This window comes from Myotis myotis, unplaced genomic scaffold (genome assembly GCF_014108235.1).
Source record: "Myotis myotis isolate mMyoMyo1 unplaced genomic scaffold, mMyoMyo1.p scaffold_m19_p_10, whole genome shotgun sequence".
NCBI lineage: Eukaryota > Metazoa > Chordata > Mammalia > Chiroptera > Vespertilionidae > Myotis > Myotis myotis.
Window position 1 is genome coordinate 12,316,414 of NW_023416314.1, and position 19,145 is coordinate 12,335,558.

The 19,145-nt window shown below is 43.8% G+C and overlaps 2 protein-coding genes across 6 annotated transcripts in view; both read right to left on the reverse strand.

The window, feature by feature from the left end:
• Positions 1-3,634, reverse strand: part of POGLUT3 (protein O-glucosyltransferase 3) — a 24,268-nt gene extending 20,634 nt beyond the window's left edge. Inside the window, exon 1 of the mRNA XM_036324512.1 lies at positions 3,391-3,634. Within this exon, the coding sequence (XP_036180405.1) occupies positions 3,391-3,592 (202 nt within the window). The 5' untranslated portion in view covers positions 3,593-3,634. The remainder of the gene's footprint in view (positions 1-3,390) is intronic.
• A 6,797-nt stretch (positions 3,635-10,431) lies between these two features.
• Positions 10,432-19,145, reverse strand: part of EXPH5 (exophilin 5) — a 73,920-nt gene continuing 65,206 nt past the window's right edge. For all 5 annotated transcript variants that reach the window (XM_036324515.1, XM_036324516.1, XM_036324517.1 and 2 more), the window contains one exon: positions 10,432-18,646. In XM_036324515.1, the coding sequence (XP_036180408.1) occupies positions 13,275-18,646 (5,372 nt within the window). In that variant the 3' untranslated portion in view covers positions 10,432-13,274. The remainder of the gene's footprint in view (positions 18,647-19,145) is intronic.

The window sequence follows — 19,145 nt, forward strand, 5'->3', positions numbered from 1 at the left end:
GGTACAGGTTAATTTACTGATTACAAAATTAGAATGAAACTACATAGTTTGTTTCCTGTTCATTCCAGCCTTAACAAATATAAACATCCTATATAATAAAAGGCTAATATGCAAATAGGCCAAATGGCAGAACAACCAGAACAACCGAACAACCGAACCAGTCACTATGACATGCACTGACCACCAGGGGGGTGCGTGGAACATGGCGGGCATCGGCCGCGGCAGGATGGTGGAGCAGGTGAGCAGGGGCTCCAGACCAAGGCGGGGAGCCAGTCGCTGCCATCGGGGCGAGCCTCTGGTGGTTACTGAAAATTCTTTGCTCCCGCACACCACGGTCCTGCCTGGTGCTAGCACCTGCTGCCAGCGCCAGGTCCGCTCGCACCTGCAGCTGGTGCCGGAGCCGCCACTCTCACCAGCTGCCGGTGCCAGGCACCAGTCCTGATTGCTCGGCACCATCAGCGGGTGCGAGCAGCGGCTGCCAGCCCTGACTGCCCCTGAGGGCTTCTCCATCTCCCCCTGTTCTTGAGGGCAATTGGGACAGCAGCTGTCGTGTGCACCCACTGACGGTGCGGGCCCTGCTCGCACCTGCTGCTGGTGCTGGCCCCAATCACTTGGCAGTGGTGGGAGCAGGGCTGCCAACAGACAGGCGACTGGGACCTGTGGTGGCATGGGCTAGGCTGGGGCACAGAGAATGGGCCAAGACCCACCCCTGTGCCTACCACAGCCTCGAGGCCCACAGTTCTTTTCAAGGTGAACGAATTCGTGCACTGGGTCCCTAGTTATTAAATAATCCTATATAATAAAAGGCTAATATGCAAATCGACCAAATGGTGGAACAACTGGTCACTGTGATGTGCACTGACCACCATGGGGCAGATGCTCAACGCAGGAGCTGTCCCCTGGTGGTCAGTGCACTCCCACAGGGGGAGTGTTGCTCAGCCAGAAGCCGGGCTCATAGCTGGCAAGTGCAGCGGTGGTGGCGGGAGCCTCTCCTGCCTCCAGGACATCCCCCAAGGGCTCCCGGACTGCAAGAGGGTGCAGGCCGGGCTGATTCCCCACCCCCCACCCCCCAAGTGCACGAATTTGGTGCACTGGGCCTCTAGTCTTTTAATAAGTTACTTCAAATTTTTTAAAAATTGTGAAAAAAAAGTAACAGAAATTTGACCATCTTAACTACTTAAAAATTTTTTTTGGTTAATCCTCACCTGAGGATATTTTTCCCATTGATTTTTAGAGAGAGTGGAAGGGAGGGCGGGAGAGGGGGAGAGAGAGAGAGAGAACCATCAATGTGAGAGAGACACATTGATCGGTTGCCTCTAGTACATGCCCTGACCAGGGCCTGGGATCAAACCTGCAACCCAGATATGTGCCCTTAACCAGGAATCGAACCTGAGACCCCTCCTTGTGTGGGCTGATGGAGCACACCAGCCAGGGTTTAACCAATTTGTTAATCCTCATCGGAGTGTATGTTTATTGATTTTAGAGAGAGAGGAAAGAGGGGGGAGGGGAGAGAGAAACATCAGTTGGTTGTTCCTGTACTCGCCCTGACTTGGAGGTCGAACTGGCAATCTAGGTATGTGCCCTGACCAGGAATCAAACCCACAACCTTTTGGTGTAGCTAAGGATGCTCCAACCAACTGAGCTACCCAGCCAGTGTAACCATTTAATTGTATAGCTCAGTAGCATTAAATATATGCACATTGTTGTGCAACAAATCTCAAGACCTTTTTCAAACTGAAACTCTATACGAACTCAACAACTTCCCATTTCCCTCTTCCAACAGCCCTTTGGCAAAACATTACTTTTAATGGCTGTCAAATATCCCATCACATGCAGGTACCATACTTTATTTAGCAATTACCTTATAGTTGGCTACTTAAACTTACAATAATAATAATAAAAAAAAATAAACTTACTATAATAAACAATTATAATGCTGCAAGACTATCCTTGCATATAAAAATCTTTTATTATATTCTGATCATTATCTCAGGACAGATACCTAGGAACCAGACCACCAGATTAAAGGCCAAAGGCATTTTTTTGTAAGGTACATTTACAAATGACATTTTCTAACTGTTGAAAATCATTTTTTTTTTTTTTTTGGTACATTAGGTTTGTAAATGTTTAAGAATTGCTACATTTGGACAATTACTTTCCAGAAATGCTTGGCCAATTTGGGCTCCATTAGCAGAGGATGAAGGTCACTGAGTAACTCATTGCTCCCTTAACAGTTTTGAGTATTACTACTTTTAAAAAATTGCCAATATTTTTAGAAGAAGAAATGGAATTTTATTTGAATTTACAGCTCTTTCATTAATAGTAAGATCAGCAGTATTTCATTTTGGATCATGTAATTTTTCTTTTTTTCATGTAGAAATTATTTTTTTTAGTTTTCCACCTTCTTTTCTTTCCACCACCTTAGAGCATAATAAAATTAGTTTTAGAAAATGAAGAAACTATAAGGAAGAAAAATACACCGCATAGTGAAGGACTTTGAATCTGGGTTTAAGAATATTGTCTTCTGATCCTTAGGCCCGTGGAAAGTCTTTCTAAAACTAAGTAGTCATCGTTTTCCACTGGCAGGGGAAGGAGAGGCACTGAATAATTTTGATTGATTCTTTGTTGATCAAACAGGGTGCCAGTTGGCTGAACATAAATTTGAGACACAAATTAACAAATCCTGACTGGTAACCGCTTGAAACCAGCAGGACTAGTTGTAATAAGTTGCAAAGGTACATGGGAAGGAGAACGTGGGAGGACAGCTGGGCACAGGGATTCAGGGCAAGATCCACCCTCGGGAGAGGGAACACCTCATGAGTTGTACTGAGTTTCTCCAACTCCTGCCATCTGCTTTCAAGAACTCAGAACTGTAGGAAAGCCAAAATCTAGCAGGCAAAACCGCCTTCTTCCTGCCTGCTGATCTGACAGTCATTCCCTTAGTGTAGGAGTTAACTGTCTCTCACCCCATCGGGCCCCAGCAGTGTGAGCCCAGCGATTCGTGGGCTTGATGACTCACTACTTGAAGGCGCTCCTCCCTACGAGCTGAAGCAGTTGGGACTCATCAGAGGTCTCCGGTGTGTCACTAACGTATCTTCCTGCGTTAACACCTCGGGCGCCGCGCACTCGGAACGTCAGTCCCAGCGCGTTAACGGAGAAAGGGCCCTCAGGGTTCATTCATTCATTCATTCATTCAACTGCGACCTTCCCCCTTTGTGGACCTAGGCGGAGGGAAACGGCTGTGACCAGACCGAGGAAGGGCGACGCGCCAGGGGAGGGGCGCCACGCAGGCGGCGGGCGGACTCCCGAGGGGCGCGGGCGCGGCGGGGGCGCGGCGGGGGACGCAGGGGAGCGGGCGGCGGGGCGAGGGAGGCCCGCGGTGGACGCTACCTGCGGGCGAGCGAGTGAGGTTGTGGCCCTCGGAGCTGACGGCCTGCAGGTAGAAATAGCGGACGGGCAGGACGACGCCCGCCTGCAGCCCGGGGCCCCACACCAGGCTCCGCGGCGCGCTGACCGGCGCCTCGGGGGCCCCCGCGGCCGCGAGCAGGGCGAGCTGCAGCGACAGCAGCAGGGCCCGCGGGAGGCGGCCCATGGTCCCGGGCCGCTGGGTCCAGCTCGGCGGCGGCGGGGAGGGGCGGGGCGGGGAGCGCCGCGAGCGGAGGCGGGCACTGGCGGGGCGGGCACACCCCGGGCGGGGCTGCGCCTGGGCTCCGCCAGCCCGCCCCCGGTTCTCTGCGGGCGGCCACGCGGGGGCGCGGGGTGGTCGTGGGCCTTGCGCACTGAAGAGGGTGGGCGATGGGCCGGTCCCCCTGTCCCCCCCAAGCCTACTCGGCCGCGTGGAGAGCCGGGATCGTAGGTCTGGCAAAGAGAGACCGAGGATCAGAGTAGCACCCTTGATCGTCAAGGCCTTGGCGCGCCGGGCCTCACCTGTTGCTTGAATTTGTCAGCTGTTTAGAGGAAAATGGATTTTTTTTAAAGGAGGCAACCTCTGCGGTGACTGCCGAGGGTTGGCGGGGGAGGGAATGAAAGACCCAGCAGGGAAGAATTTTATATCGTTTAGGGGAAATGCCTTTAGACAGGGAATTTCACTGGTTGTGTCTGCATGTTTTAAGTTGAAAGCTTCCCTCTGCTCTAGCTAGCACCTAAAATAAAATAAAAAGAAATTTGAAACATTTTGTTCACTTTCTTCCAAAAATCAAACTTTGAAAAAAATTTTCCAGAGAAAGAATCTGAGGGTTAGCTGGTACTGGATAATAAAATATGGCCTAATGAATTATGTAACACATGTGGTAACACCCAGTTTTATTAAGAACATGTCAAAGAAGCCATATAATTGTATCTGAGCACTCCTTTAGCAATACTGCATCTGTACCAACCTGTTTTCTTTCTTAATCCATATCTTTAAAAGCGGATCTCGCTTCAGATCAACAGATGTCTCGGCCAGATTCTTTATCATAAATCAAATTGAATTTACTCAACAAGCATTCATTCAACTGTCTACTATGTTTTAGACATTATACTTTGACTTCAAAGCTCCTGTGGTTTAGTGGACAAGAAAGAGAGGCAGTGTAAATAGTGTAATGGCTGCTAAAATATGGGTGCCAGGAGCTGCGTGGGGTCTGGGATTTCAGCCTACCTTCAAGCTCACAAGTTAGTCTTTATTGTTCCATGGACACTGCAAAAGACACAGACCCCTGGGTCAGAGACCGAGCTTCATTAGTCACTGCAAAAGCAGCAGCCAGAGCTTCATGGTGGTTTGTGCTGGATCTCCATGACCCCTGTTATGGGCTGAATTGTATTCCTCCGAAATTTGTTTATTGAAGCACTAACTCCCGAACCTCAGAATTTAACTGTATTTGAAGATAGGGCCTTCAAAGAGACGATCTATTTAAAATAGGCACTGGGGCAGGCCCTAATCTCATCGAACTGGTGTCCTTATAAGAAGAGGAAATTTGGGCACACACAGAGACGTCAGAAGAGTTTGGGCATAGACGAAAGACCATGTAAGGATGCAGTGAGAAGGCAGCCATCCGCAATCCAAGGAGAGAGGCCTGAGAAGAAACCAGACCTGTAGACGACTTGATCTTGGATTTCAGCCTCCGGAACTGTGAGAAAATAAATTTTGTTGTTTAAGCCACCCAGTCTACAGTCTATTTTGTTATGGCAGCTCTAGAAAACTAATATACCACCCCCGCCCCCTCACCCCACCCCACCAGATCCAGTGGGGACAATGCAAAAGGCCTATCATGGATGCCTGCATTGCAAGAGAAGCACATGGAATTTAGAGGATTACTGCTTTTAGAGTAAGGTGAATTAAGCCTGCTCTGTGTAGGTACGGAGATGTTATCTCCTCCTTCAAGGTGGCTTGCTGCAAACACTTGACAATTGGCAGGGGTAAAGAGTGGTCAAGGACATTCTTTTAAAAAATATATATTTTTATTGATTTCAGAGAGGAATGGAGAGATAGAAACATCAATGATGAGAGAGAATCATTGATCGGCTGCCTCCTGCACACCCTACACTGGGGCTCAAGCTTGCAACCCATGTATATGCCCTGACCAGGAATCGAACCGTGACCTCCTGGTTCATAGGTTGACACTCAACCACTGAGCCATGCCAGCTGGGCAGGACGTTCATTCTTGGCATACTCATCAAAAACACTCAGAGATGTCAGGGCCCATGGCAAACTGCCTTTCCCAATATTAGTGCGTCATATGAAGGCCAGTTAACCTAATCTTGGTGGAATTCAGACAGGCTTTCTGAAAGAGATCATGCCCATGCTTAAACATGAAAATCATGGAAGAGGGGGAGAAGGTCTTTTCTGGCAATAGAAAAGTCACACTACCCAGTTTTGCTTCAGTGGTTAGGCAGGGGTGGGCAAACTTTTTGACTCGAGGGCAACAATGGGTTCTTAAACTGGACCGGAGGGCCGAAACAAAAGCATGGATGGAGCGTTTGTGTGAACTAATACATGTTAACACTGCTGCTGGTGAAGGAGCGGAGGGGAGAGCAAGAGAACCCTCTGCTCTTTTGGCTCCGCGGGCCGGATAGAACAGCTGAACGGGCCGGATCCGGCCCACGGGCCGTAGTTTGCCCACGGCTGGGTTAGAGCATTGGGACTGAAGGGTCTCAGGTCAATACCAGTCAAGGGCATGTACCTCAGTTGCAGGCTCCATCCCCAGCCCCTAGTGGGCAGAAGGCAACCAATCAATGTGTTTTTCTCACGTCAATGTTTCTCTCTCCCCCTCCTCCTCCTCCTCCTCCTCCTCTTCCTCTTCCTCAATTCCACTCTTTCTAAAAATCAATGGGGGAAAAATAATCTCGAAGTAAATGATAGACTTCAAGAAGTTTCTATTCCCTTTGACGTTCATCTCTATATTGAGCTCCAATCTCAGACACATGGAATTATGGTCTATGTGAGACTCTGGAAGGCCTATATATTCAGTATACTTTTATGTATTGCACTGGCGCCTGGAATTGTCACATTAAAGCTATGTAAACTTCACAGCTATTGATTGTCCACACAGATCATAGCATTTCTACCCCCTTCTAGTAACTACTTCTCTCTCTCTCTCTTTCTCTCTCCCCCCCCCCCCCCCAATCGACAGTTAACAATGAGGCTTTATAAAATATCACCTTAACCCATGGATGGCCACAATTGATTGGCCCATAGTTTGGAACCTGCCTCTTGCTGGACTAATCAGAACCTTTTCTTTGGGAATTTAAAAATCAGAGTTAAGGGATTTCAATTTGTAACTGACGGTTCTCTTAAACAGAGGCAATGTAAACATTACCATTTTTTGCCTTGTAGATGAAATGGAGGAGAAAACTTAGAGAGTTTTCTGTATAGTGCACCATACGGGCTTGGTACAGTTCATAAGTGGCATCTCCACCCTTGGTTTTAGGGATAACTCTGTTTCTTATGATAAATTCCTCCTTTGACATTAGAGAACTGTCTCATTTTCAATATCATTAATTAATAAAAAAAAAACTTACATGGGCTTAGGCAAGCTTAGATCCCATAAAATGCATAAATATTTAATTATTTTAATAATATCTATTCAGCATGCAATTTGTCATGTATTCTATAAGATACTGGGGATATAAACTTGTATTTATTATAGTTCCTAGAGTGAATTGTAATGGCTAGATATTTGGTTTAAATATTGCATTCAGAATCTCATAGAATAGGTATACTTCCTCTTAAAACACAGTTGCTGGAAGAACCAAGATGGTGGCATAAAATGCCTATACTCGCTGCCTCCCACAACCACATCAAAATTACAACTAAAATATAGATCACCCATCATCCAGAACCATGGAAAGCTGGCTGAATGGAAGTCCTGCAGCTAGAGAAGTAAAGAAGAAAGCACACTGAGACTGGTAGGAAGGACAGATGTGCGGAACAGACTGGACTGGCACCCTTGTGTGCTGCTTTTTTATTGGGAGGAAGATCATCTCTGTGGAGGCCACCCGGAGGAGCAAGGGGTCCCAGCTCCATACCAGACCCCCAGCCCAGGCTCTCAGAGCTGGGAAAAGAAGTCCCCATAACTACAGGCTGTAAAAACCAGTGCAGACTGGGGCTCAGTGACACAGAGGCTGTTGGAGACCCAGAGGTTCCTCTTAAAGAGCTAACACATGAACCGAACTTACAAGGTTCTGCTTCCTCTGAGCGCCAGTGCCAAGGTAAGGCTCTGGGGGACACAGACACATGCAAGGAAGAACTGGATTATTTGGCATCAGGGCAGGAACTTGAGGGTGACTTTCTCCCAGACGGAGGTACTCACAGGGGTCATTGTTCCTATGCTGGGACCTCCCTGGTTGCAGGGCTGACTGGCAGTCATTTCTGTTTGCTTCACCCTGGTGATTCCCTGAGACCCTGCCCTATCCAATTCACAACTCCACCCAACCTGTGTTTAGTGACTTTTGCATATGAATGGCCTGTCTTTGCTTAGGCTTCACACTTCGCTAAAATCTCTCAAACAAGCTGCAGCTGGGTCAGGGAGTCTCAAACCTCTCTATAAAAGGTCCATTTTAGCCCAGATCAGCTGCTACTGCTCATTGCTGCCCTGGTTGCAAGTCTCATAGGGTCCCTTAGCAGCGGTTCTCAACCTGTGTGTCACGACCCCTTTGGTGGTTGAACGGCCCTTTCACAGGGGGTGCCTAAGACCATCCTGCATATCAGATATTTACATTACAATTCATAACAGTAGCAACATTACAGTTATGAAGTAGCAAAAAAAATAATTTTATGGTTGGGTTACAACATGAGGAACTGTATTTAAAGGGCCAGAAGGTTAAGAACCACTGCCTTAGAGGTTGGGGGAAACGTGCTTGGGGGGGGAAGGGCAGGGGGAATGGCATGGGTGTGCTCCTTGAAGGGAGAGTGTACCCTGGGTCCTCTGTCCTGAGCACATTTATCTTTCTTTCAGGTGGAAATCTTAGGGGAGGTCTTATGGGAGGCTCTTAAAAGACTATTCATCAGTTTTCCAGGTGTGCTCTTTCAGGGTCGTGTTCTCCATTGATTGGTCACTGCCAGGGCAGGGGGTCATTAGTCAATGCAGCTGGTCCTAAGGCAGCCAGGGTGTCACTTGCCTGGTTTTGCTGCTTTTGGGCCTGGAGCTGAAATGCAACTGAGGCCTAGATGTTATCTTTAGGGAGGAAAAGGTCAGGGTTCTAAACCACATGACCAGTGATATGCTAGGGGAGGACAGCTTACCCCGGGGTGAGGTTCTTGTTTTCCTAGTTTTGCCCTCGCTAGGCATCCAGAGTGTTCTGCCCTGGTGAGTTTCTATACCCGGCCCATTGTCCTTGCTCTGCTCATGTGTAACACCACTGATATTTTGAAGTGCATAATATAATTATATACATACAGTATATTTCTTTTTAAAATCCTTACTGTTGAAAGTATTATATATGTCCCTCTTTTCCCCCATTGACCTCTCCCAGCTGCCTCCGCTTCCCCATCCCAGGCTTTCACCCTCCCTATTGTCTGTATATATGTGTGTATATATATATATATATATATATATATATATTTGGTGTATTTACATTTTTGAGGGGGTCTTGCTACCCTTCCTCTCTTTCCTGATGTTCTTGAACATACCTCCCAACAGCCCCCCACCTCCCACCTCTACCTACCCCAACTCCCTGCCGCAAAGCAGCCTTGTATGTATCCCTCTGTATGTACACATGCACATGCAGGTGTATTGTTAATAATTACAAAAATGAGATTTTGCTTTTCTCACTCAACAGTACTCATGCAGACTCTTCTAAGTCAATGTATGTGGTTTTATTTTATACTTTTTAATGGTAATATTACATATGTGTATGTCCCATAAATATATTCAATCATTTTTTATTAGGTATTCACTTTATTTCCAGTTTTTGCTATAATCGAACATTGTAGCAATAAACATTCTTCTGTGTAAGTCTATACATACTATTGCTTTTATTTCTATTGCTTTCTGGGGAAAATGAATATGGTGATTCAGTATGCTGGCTCACTCAACTTCCTGATTCTGCATCTTCCTAGTCATAACAGAGACAACAGCTCCAAATCAACTCAATTCTGTGTCATGGTTTTAGCTTAGTGTCTATTTCCTCAGACCTACCAATGTTGAGTGTGCCGTGCCAGCACAGCCAAGGGTTTGGTGAGCCTGAGGAGGGGTGGTGAAGGATTAAAGCAAAGACAGACAAAGAGAATATAGCTGGGGCTCGGTGGATCTCCTGTGCCTGGATGAGGCCACAGAGAAGGATCCAGCCAGCAAGCTGAGGCTTTATTTTATAGTCAGAGAAAAACAAGGTAGTGGTCAACATAGTTACAATGTTCTTGTAAGTTTCACTTGTCTTGGCAGCACTTGCTGCATCTCCCACAGCACATTAGCTACCTAGGAAGGACCTAGGGGGCGGCCATAAGGTCAAACTTAATTATGCTAAGAGGGCCCTGCCCTCTAAGCTGGGACTTGTTTGTGGCTCTGCCACAGGTCGATCTGAGGCTTAACTTTAGAGCTGCTCCCTACAGTTGAGCAGGAATTAACATTGCATGTCTTATATTCCCATTACAAAGACCTATTTATTTTTCATCATTGCTACCGGGCAGGAAGACCCAGCTCTATGCAGCTCCCTCTTCCTCTATAAATGTGGGAGCTCTTAGAGAAATGCTAGACTTTATTCACTCCTCTTCTGTTAGGCAACTGGGTTCAATGATCTCATTTGTTGGTTGTCTGTTTTGGGGTACAAAGAGAAGAAGAGAGAGGCCACTGTTTTTTTTAAAACCACTCATATGGTTGATATTCAATAATCACCAAAAAGATGTGTTTGAATACTCTTGTACTGTGCCTCTTCCCTTTGTAGTTTTCCTGAAACTTTCACATTTAAAAAATCATCATTTGAGGATGGGAATGAAAACTAAGTCAAACAGTGCATTTATTGAAATCATTTATTTCAACACAGGTATTGTTTTAAGGGTGTGCTTTTCTCATTTCACATCTGGAGAACAGGTTTATAAAAGGATTATTTGACAACATTTTAACAAAAGTGCTTAAGGCTTATTTGTTTCAGGACATAGGAGTTCCTGTTACAAAGAGCCCCTAAGTGGTAATACATCACAAACTTGCTTTGAGAATAAAATATTTACACATTTACACTGTACATCTAACTGGGATATTCTGGAGCAGTACTACTAACATAACAATAAACTCTTACCAGTAAGGTCTGTTTAATCCGCTGGCATCCTTTTTACAGTTTTTCCAATTTGATTCCCATCTTCACCATCACCTAAGTGGACTTTCTTTCATCACCTCCAATACAGGCACAAACTTACCTCCTACAGTCACTTTTATTAGCTTATTATCAGCCAAAAGCTTGTTAGGAGTAGTTGAAGTTTTATTAACATCAATGTATTTACAATGTAAGGGAATAAATTCTTTAGTGAAAAGTCTCTAAAAATTAAAATAACCTCATTAGGACCTATTTTAAATGGACTTTACATTTAAAAATCTATGGCTTTAGAAGTCCATTATCTAAACAAGTTAATAATTTACCAGATACTTATTAGTATTGATTCCCTCCTGGATTATTCCATTTATAAGTATAAAAATTACTATTATAAATTACTACAGCTATACCAAAAATGAATATTAAAAAGCAGTAGTTTTTATGTTAAAATACATAGAAATTTTCTGTACTTCTTTAACGAAGTGTTTTATAAAAGTATAAAACTATAGAAGGTGCTATTTTAATACATTTTCTGTTTTCTTGATTCTTAAGCCAAACCAACAGCAAACATTACAAATCGTGCAAGTGAGTGCTGGCCATCAGTTACCTTTGAAACCAGATATAGTAGATTCCAGTGCAAAGATTCCTCACCTTAACTTACTTATGTTAACAATGTTGTTTCAATGTTAATATAGCCTAAACTCAGTGAAAAATAAGCTAACTTCATCTCCTCTTTTGTAGCATACATGTAGACTCAGATATTTACTGAAATAGAACTCAAAAGCTGATCATTAAAAAAAGTCAATCAATATTAAAATATTAATCGAATATCTTTAAATTACATAGAAAATATAGGTCATGGTTTATGAAAACTTTACTTAAATAAGCAGATAAATAGAAAAAGGGAAAGGTAGAATTTACAAACATTCATAACACAAAATATTAAATGTTATTTATTTTTTACCATACAAATTCAAATTAAAAAATATAGAATAGTTGATTTTAAATTCTATTATCAGTCTCTTTAAGATCAAGATTGGTCAGAGCCTGAAGTTTAAAACAATTTACGGATTTAAGGATTAGCTTTCAAGTCAGTTACCACATCTTCATTAGTTTTGAGTTGCATGGGAACAACATAAACTTGCCCTAGCATTTTGCTTCTAAGCCAGGCAATGATTAAGAAGATAATGATAATATAGCACTGTCTTGAATTTTATCAGTTCCAGATCTCCATACAGGTCACCAACACCTATCATTATCCTTAATTTATATGGATAAAACAGACTAGTGTGGAAGTATAAAGCAAACAAGTGTAAGCCCACTCATGTTGACCTTCACAGTACTAAGATGGCATGCTTTCTATAGTTTTAGCAAATTATCTTTATTCTGATTAGGAGGAGAGAAATCCCGCTGAAGTTCTGCATGGCAACTAAAGCGTTAGGAAAGTCAGGTTATCAGAGCGTATGGGAAGTTATTTAGTCGGATAAATTACTGAAAGAATCATAGTGACAAGCCCTTAGAAGCTCTGCCTTGTTATTTCTAAGGGTTTGGTAAATGATCCCACAGGTTAGGGACTTGGCCAAGGTTACCACTGGAAACTTATGACTAAAATGTCCCACATGGAAAAAAGTATTCAATCCTGCAATGAAGAAATGGAAAAATGTAGTATGGAAATGGGAGAAACCAGTTGCTTAGAGAGCTGCAATAGGAATTTCAGTCTAAAGAAGGGGTGTCTACTTGTCTCCACCACTCAGTTATGCTTCTTTCCTAAGCAGAAATTCTGTGGCCAAGCCTTCTGTCCCCTCAGGTCCTTGACTTAATTAAAATTTAGCTCTTAAGAATTCAGCCAATTCTTACAATTTCAAAGGAATTCCTACAAGTGTTGTTTGGCTTCCTAGGAATTCAGCTCCTTATCTATCATCTCAATAAGCACTCAAGACATGTGCCTCCCTGGCTCCACTGTGGATACAACAGGACTGTCCTTATAAAAAATTCTTTTTTCTTTGTCCAAGAAAATAAACCCTAAACCCTAAACCTCCTAAATGTTGATGAGTTAAACAGGATGATACTATTTACACCACTGTCATCATCCCTACATTCTATTTAATGCCATGATATGGGGTGTGGGCCAGAGGAGGGCAATAGAGTTTTGCGGTTGGACTAGGTAACTAGTAAGTTTTGTATGTGTTTGGGATATTAGGGTTGTAAATCACAATGGAAGGTATAAAAAAAAAAAAGTCAGGGGGAAAATAGAGCAGAAAGCCAATACTGAACCGTGAACTAGAGACTAAACTGGGTGTAGGGGAGGAAGGCTAAGGATATATATAGAGAGGAAGAAAATAGCAGAGAATCCCTCAGAATGAGAATTGGTTGCTGTGGAATTCCGAAAGTAGAGGGAAAAAAAAGAAAAAGAATTTGGGTTGCTTCAGAGCAGGTACTGCCCAAATAGATTTTCCTTTTTTATATATTTGTTCTTCCCATAGACACACACAATTATACTTAATTTCCACTATAAGCTTTTGGAGAAAAGGTTATGCATTTTATTGAAAAAAGCCTCACAGTTCTGACTCTTTGTCATTTTCATCCAGGTAGTACTCATCATCTGTGGTTGTGTCTGTGTCACAGTCTGAGTCCAGCGGATCCTCTTCATAGATATTAAGTGGTACATTTGGAGGTAACCCACCTTCTGGCGTCAGATTGCTAGGAGAATCTGAGCTCGATGACTCCACTGGGTTAGGAGGGTGAACTGTATCATCTTTCAGGAAGCCAGGGTTCTTCAGAAAACTTGGTTTCCATAGCCTTCCTTGTGTGAGTGACCTCTTCACATTCTCCAAGAAAGCCAACTGCTGTTCTTTCCCAAATATCCCGTAGTCAATAGGTCTGGATATAGATGTTGCTGACTTGGGACCCGTTTCTGCCCTGCCACTCTGCAAAGCCCAGCTTTCATTTTCGTCACAGGAGGAAAGTTCAGAAAAGGACTTGAATCTTCGACTGGACTCACTGTGGTTAGGGAATTCGTTCCCAAGGGTCAGGCGGCTCAGGGCATTGTCAATAGAAGTGCTTTCAGAAAAATGGCGCTCCCTGGCTTTCGGAGGATGACTTTGGCGTAGCAGATTGCCGTGCACGTGGATATTTTTTAAACTCTTTGAACGATAGGGGTGTGGCTCAGGTTCCCACTCCTGAGATGCACTGCTCCTTTGTTGTTGCTGACACGTGGCCAGTGGGATGCTCACTGTAGATTTCTCCGTAGGCTCCAATGGTAGACGAGGGGTCAGCCTCCTCAAATGGCTGGAGAAATCAGCTTTGCTGAGGCTGGTGAAGGTGGGTTGGGCCAGGGCTCCCGACTCTCTTTCCAAACTCTGAACTACTGTTACATCTTTAAAATTCTCATGCTTTGGTGGTGATTCTGAGATATTTCTAAACTCATCCTGACATGGTTGTGAAATGCTGCTAGACTTCTGATTGCTTAAGTGTGTGGAAGCTTCTCTGTTGGATATCATAGTAATCTGGAAAGGGTCCTCAGATTTCTTCACATCCATTCCATCATGATTCAACTTGTTTTCATCTGTAGATTCTGTGAACTTTGGAGTAGGCTCAGGGGACAGTGGGTTGCAGTCTGGTGTGCCAAGAGATAAACCACCGAAGCCAGAGCTGTTCTCACCTTGGGGGAAGATGGTAGCTATATGTCTTCTGGGGCTTACATCTTTAGCTGGAAATTTTCTGCTTGCTTTGGACATGGTCGCCAATCTGTGTTTAACGGAAGATCTGCTTTTCCCCTTTTCTAGGTCATCCAAACTGGTTTTGTTTTTATTGCTTCCTGCAGGAAGTGAGAGTTGATCCCCTGCCAATCCCTGCGTTTCATCTTTAGCCTTCCCCTTCTTTGTCAGAGTTACCTCCTGGCTTCTTTGAGGTAGTTCTTTGGGTTCCAACTGCAAACTATCCAAATCTCGTTCACCTGAACAAGTCTCCTCAGCGAGATGTAGTTTATGCAAAGCTGGAGTAAGAGCAAAGACTTGGCTTTCTGAGTCAGAAAGTGCTTTATCCGTCTTTTTTTGGAAATCTGCTCCTCTGACTTTCCTAGGCTGCAATCCATTGGAGCGGTCATCTTTAGCGATGCCCGTGCTGACTTTCTGAAGACACTTTGTGCTTCCAGTAGTTGTGATGGCTACACCACCACCTGCACACTCCCCAGAACTTCTTCTGGTTTTCAGATTTTCAACGTTCCCTTCTGAATGGGCTGGAGGATTAGAAGGACCACTGTCAGCAGATTTAATGGAGTGCTGACAATTTTCAGATTTCTCTTCTGTGACTTTTTCCCCCTGAGGCATTGATGAAGTATGCAGGGTTTCACTTTGCATCTTTCCCCCCCTCTTTTTCTTGCTTTGTGAATCACCTAGAGGTGTTTTAGCTAAGTTACCTGGGGAAGTTTCTCTAGTTTTAGATTCTCCTTTATGAAGAGAAACATCTGCCTCAATAGAAGCCATTTCCTGTAGTGTGGGTTCTGAGGGCCCAATACTTGGTAATTGTAAAACAGTCTCATTCTCAATGTTGTGAGAAAGGCAACTGCTGTTTTCCTGAGACGTTAGGTCTTCAGATGAAGTTGTTCCTGACTGCTCTTGTGTAGAATGATTCAGTTTCTCTTTTTCTAAAGTATCAGGGAATGTTTCAGATGCCACTTTAGTTGATTCCGTAAGTGCGTCAATATTTTCAGTATACTTTTGGAGGAGGCTACAGAATTTTTTGCTGTGTTTCCTTGGTAGAGTGTAATATATTGACACGATCTCAAGACACTTTACATTCTCTTCATCACCCGAAACAGAAAACATACTCGTAGTCTTAACTTTATGTAATGTTTTCCCACTTTTTCCCCCTGACATAGCCGAAGAAAGGGGTAAAGGGTCTTCATTTGAAAGGGAAAATGTACCTGTCTTGGAGGCAACAATTTTACCATCCTTTTCAGTGCATTCTTGACAGTGTTCCTTTCCGTGGTGTCTTTTGGTTAAAGAACAATCCCTAACAGATGAGTCACTTTCCAGAGGGTTCATGGTTTTCTCCCAAGGTCGTAGTGTTATAGCAGAAGCATCCATGTCTGTGATCAAGCATTTTTCTCTCTCATCTTTTCCAAGGGAGGCATGTGGTACCCCTAAAGGACATGACACAGCCCTCTTGATGAGGAATGGAAGGGGTCCTTTTCTAATGAAAGCAGGTCCAGTGTTTGTCATCCTCTCTGTGGCTTTAGGCCCAGCTGAGGCAGAGTCTGCAACTACTTTGGAACAGCTAATTTCTGACTCAGAAGAACTGGGGCTGAACTTGTTTGATGTGTCTCTCCCTATTGGATCCTCTAAGTCAGTTTCAGATTGGCGTGGAAGTGGCTTATTCCTAAATGAAGGAGCCATTATCTTACTTTCTGACTTTCTGCTCTTAATGGGGAAACTGGCTGCTGTTCTTGGTAAGCTACAGTAAATTGTGTGAAGCTCAGGAGCCGTGGAATCACTTGGATTCACCTCCACGAGGCTACTGCTGCCACTTGTGGGTGCTGATTTACTTTCTGTTTTGCTCAACTTTTCAAGATAGGATATACGCCGTCTTACTTTTCCTTTTCCCCTTCCAGCCCTGACAGGAGAATGTGAATGGCGTTTGATATCAACCACTTTGTGATGGATAGGCACAAAACTAGCATCTCTGCTTTCATTTTCTGAAGGGCTCGAGGTAAACGGATTATTTTGATGCTTGCTATTATTGTCTTCATTTTCTTTTTCTCTCAAAGATGGATCTTTGCCTGAAAGACTTTTCCCAGAGAACACTGTAGTAGAAGGACCTATCAGAGCACCAAGGAAACCATTATTTGATGGCGAAGAATCTGGTGCTGTACCTGATGGCAGACCTAAAGAATCACATGGGATATTGTGGCCCGCAGTTGACTTGCTACCATTGGTGGAATGAGTTTTGGTACATTGTTCTTCCTTGGTATCTAAAATAGCAGACATTTCTGGTGACTGTGTATTTTGATTACCAGTAGATTCAGAGCTCCAGTGGCTACTTTCAGTAGTACTTGAAATAGCTTCATTACTTACTGTTAATTCCTGGAGGCCACCTTCACTTGGGCTGGGAATCAATGATGGTATTCTGCTCTCCTGAATGAAAGGAAAGGAAGTTGCTGGGCCAAGTTTTCTGTTTTCAGTGTAACTCTGATCTTTCTTTGGTTCATTGGCCTTACCTCTCTGTGATATATGAATTTTGGAGACATCTTTCCCAGAAATGACTTGGGGTGACTTTTTTGAACTTTTTGTGGTAGATGCATTAAAAACAAGTCCATTGGTTTTGGCTGAGTCTCGGGAGAGGGAACTTTGAAAATCAGCTAAAGGATTAGAGATTACTGTCTCTGAAACAGGTTGGGGCTTTTCACTTGTTGTGTTTGTCTGGTCCATCTTGTTTAGTTGTTTGTCTTTTTCCAAAATAGATCCATTCAAGTCTTGCTCATCATTCACTTCTGAGGCCAAGATGTTGGGATGGCTTTGAGTAAGAGGTGGGGAATCAACTGAATCGCTGTTGGTCACAGTGACTTCTGTGTAGCTTCTTATTAGAAGAGAGGCAGGCTTACTTTTCTGCCAAGTGACCATGGGATTCTGAAAGTTGGGACCCTGACGATTCCCTTTGTCATCAGAAATCTGGGGAAAGGAACTTCTGAATGAGGATGCCAGAGTCGGAGCAGTTCCAAATGAGTAAGGTTCTTTGTTTCCATGTACTTCTACAGGAGAACTGTCCTGTTGACATCCTAACCCCCTGGATTTGATGTGATAGTTTGAACCCACCGTGGAGCACATATTTGGCGCGCCAAAATGAGTCATCTGGTTTCCATTACCTTGTGACACCTCCATGCTCTCTAGTGTAGACGTCTGAGGATCAAACTGCCAGGGATATGGCTCTTCATGGTCTCTGGAAATATTTGTTCTGTAGCTAGGTGAAAATGATGCCCAGTGTTGGGAAGAAACATTCTGGCTGTGACCAGCTGATGCACAGTTTGCCTCAGGGGAAGTCATTTCAAAGTCTCTGTCAGAAGTGAAAAGTTTCCTACTTTGACGAAAGCCAGACCAGGGAGCATGTTCTTCCTGTTGGCCCCCGAAAGGACTTTGTCTAAATCTCTGTTGCCTGCTTCGTCCAAAGGTATTGCTAAAAAAAGACCTCGCAAATGGGTTGTCTTGACGGTAGAATGGCATGTTCTCTGAGTTCTCAAACGGGTCCGGACTCACTGTGCTATCCATGGGGGAATTTAAACTTACATTTTGGTAAATAGTCTGTGAACGATAAAATTCATATCTCCTAGTCTCCTGAAAACACCGGGGATACATATACTGGTCAGCAGGGTCAATTTCCATTGGTGATGGTGCCCTCAGGAACTCTTCCTGGTTCGGCCTCTCTCCAGAAGAATCTGATCTATTCCATATGATGGATGATAAAGGGGTTCTCTTTGGGCTCTGCTGGTGGCGTGGTGGCATAAATCCACTCTTGTTCTGAGTAGTGGCTGGAAAATGTATGCTTCTCGTTGTGAAACGCCCTGTGGCTGGGGAGGCTAATCGTTGCCTGCTGTCAAAACACAGAGAAGTGCTGCCGAAAGCACTCTTTTGCGCATAATCTTCTTTTAAAACTCGGGGCTCCCTTGTTCTGTACATATCATAAATGGTCCTTGTTCTAGGAGAAAAGGTTCTAAATCCTTCTCTAGGAGCTCCTGGTCTGAGGATGTCATAGAAAGACATATTAGAAGTTTCATTAGAGCGGGTTTTGTGCCTTCCGGTGGTATTACCATGTCGGTTCCCACTGGAGTAAAAATGACTGAACTGTGTTCTTGGTCCATAGTCGAGAGGCGTTCTTGAATTCACTGAGCTTGAAGACTGCTCCTGAGCCAGAGTGCTATCCAAGTCATCTAAAACTGAAAGGAGAATATGAGTGACATTTTGGTATAGCATTTTAGCCTAATAACTTGAGTTGTTGGGGCCCCTCTTGAAGAAACATAATAATTTTATATTTATCATATTATCATAGATGTGATGACATTAGTTTTGATTATAATTTTACAATAGTCTGACTTTTACAAAGCTGTAATGAAAGTTTCTTTTTCATAGTTTTTCAAAGTTAACCTTCCATAATGCCTTAATGGACATAAAGCTACATTTTCCCAAATGACAGGTTTTAATCGTGGCTTCTTTTAATACTTCTTTTGTGTCACTAAGTGGCTAAAGTATTTACAGCCATGTTTACCTCAGAGGATTGTAATAGAAATGAGAGTCTGTAAACAACATGTGATTTCTCAGTTCTACATTAAGAAAACAGTATTACCACCAAAAGTTTAACACCTAATTTATAAACATACTTGGATGGATTTGAGCAATTCATAAAATTTAAAGTTCTATACAATATTGTTAAATGAT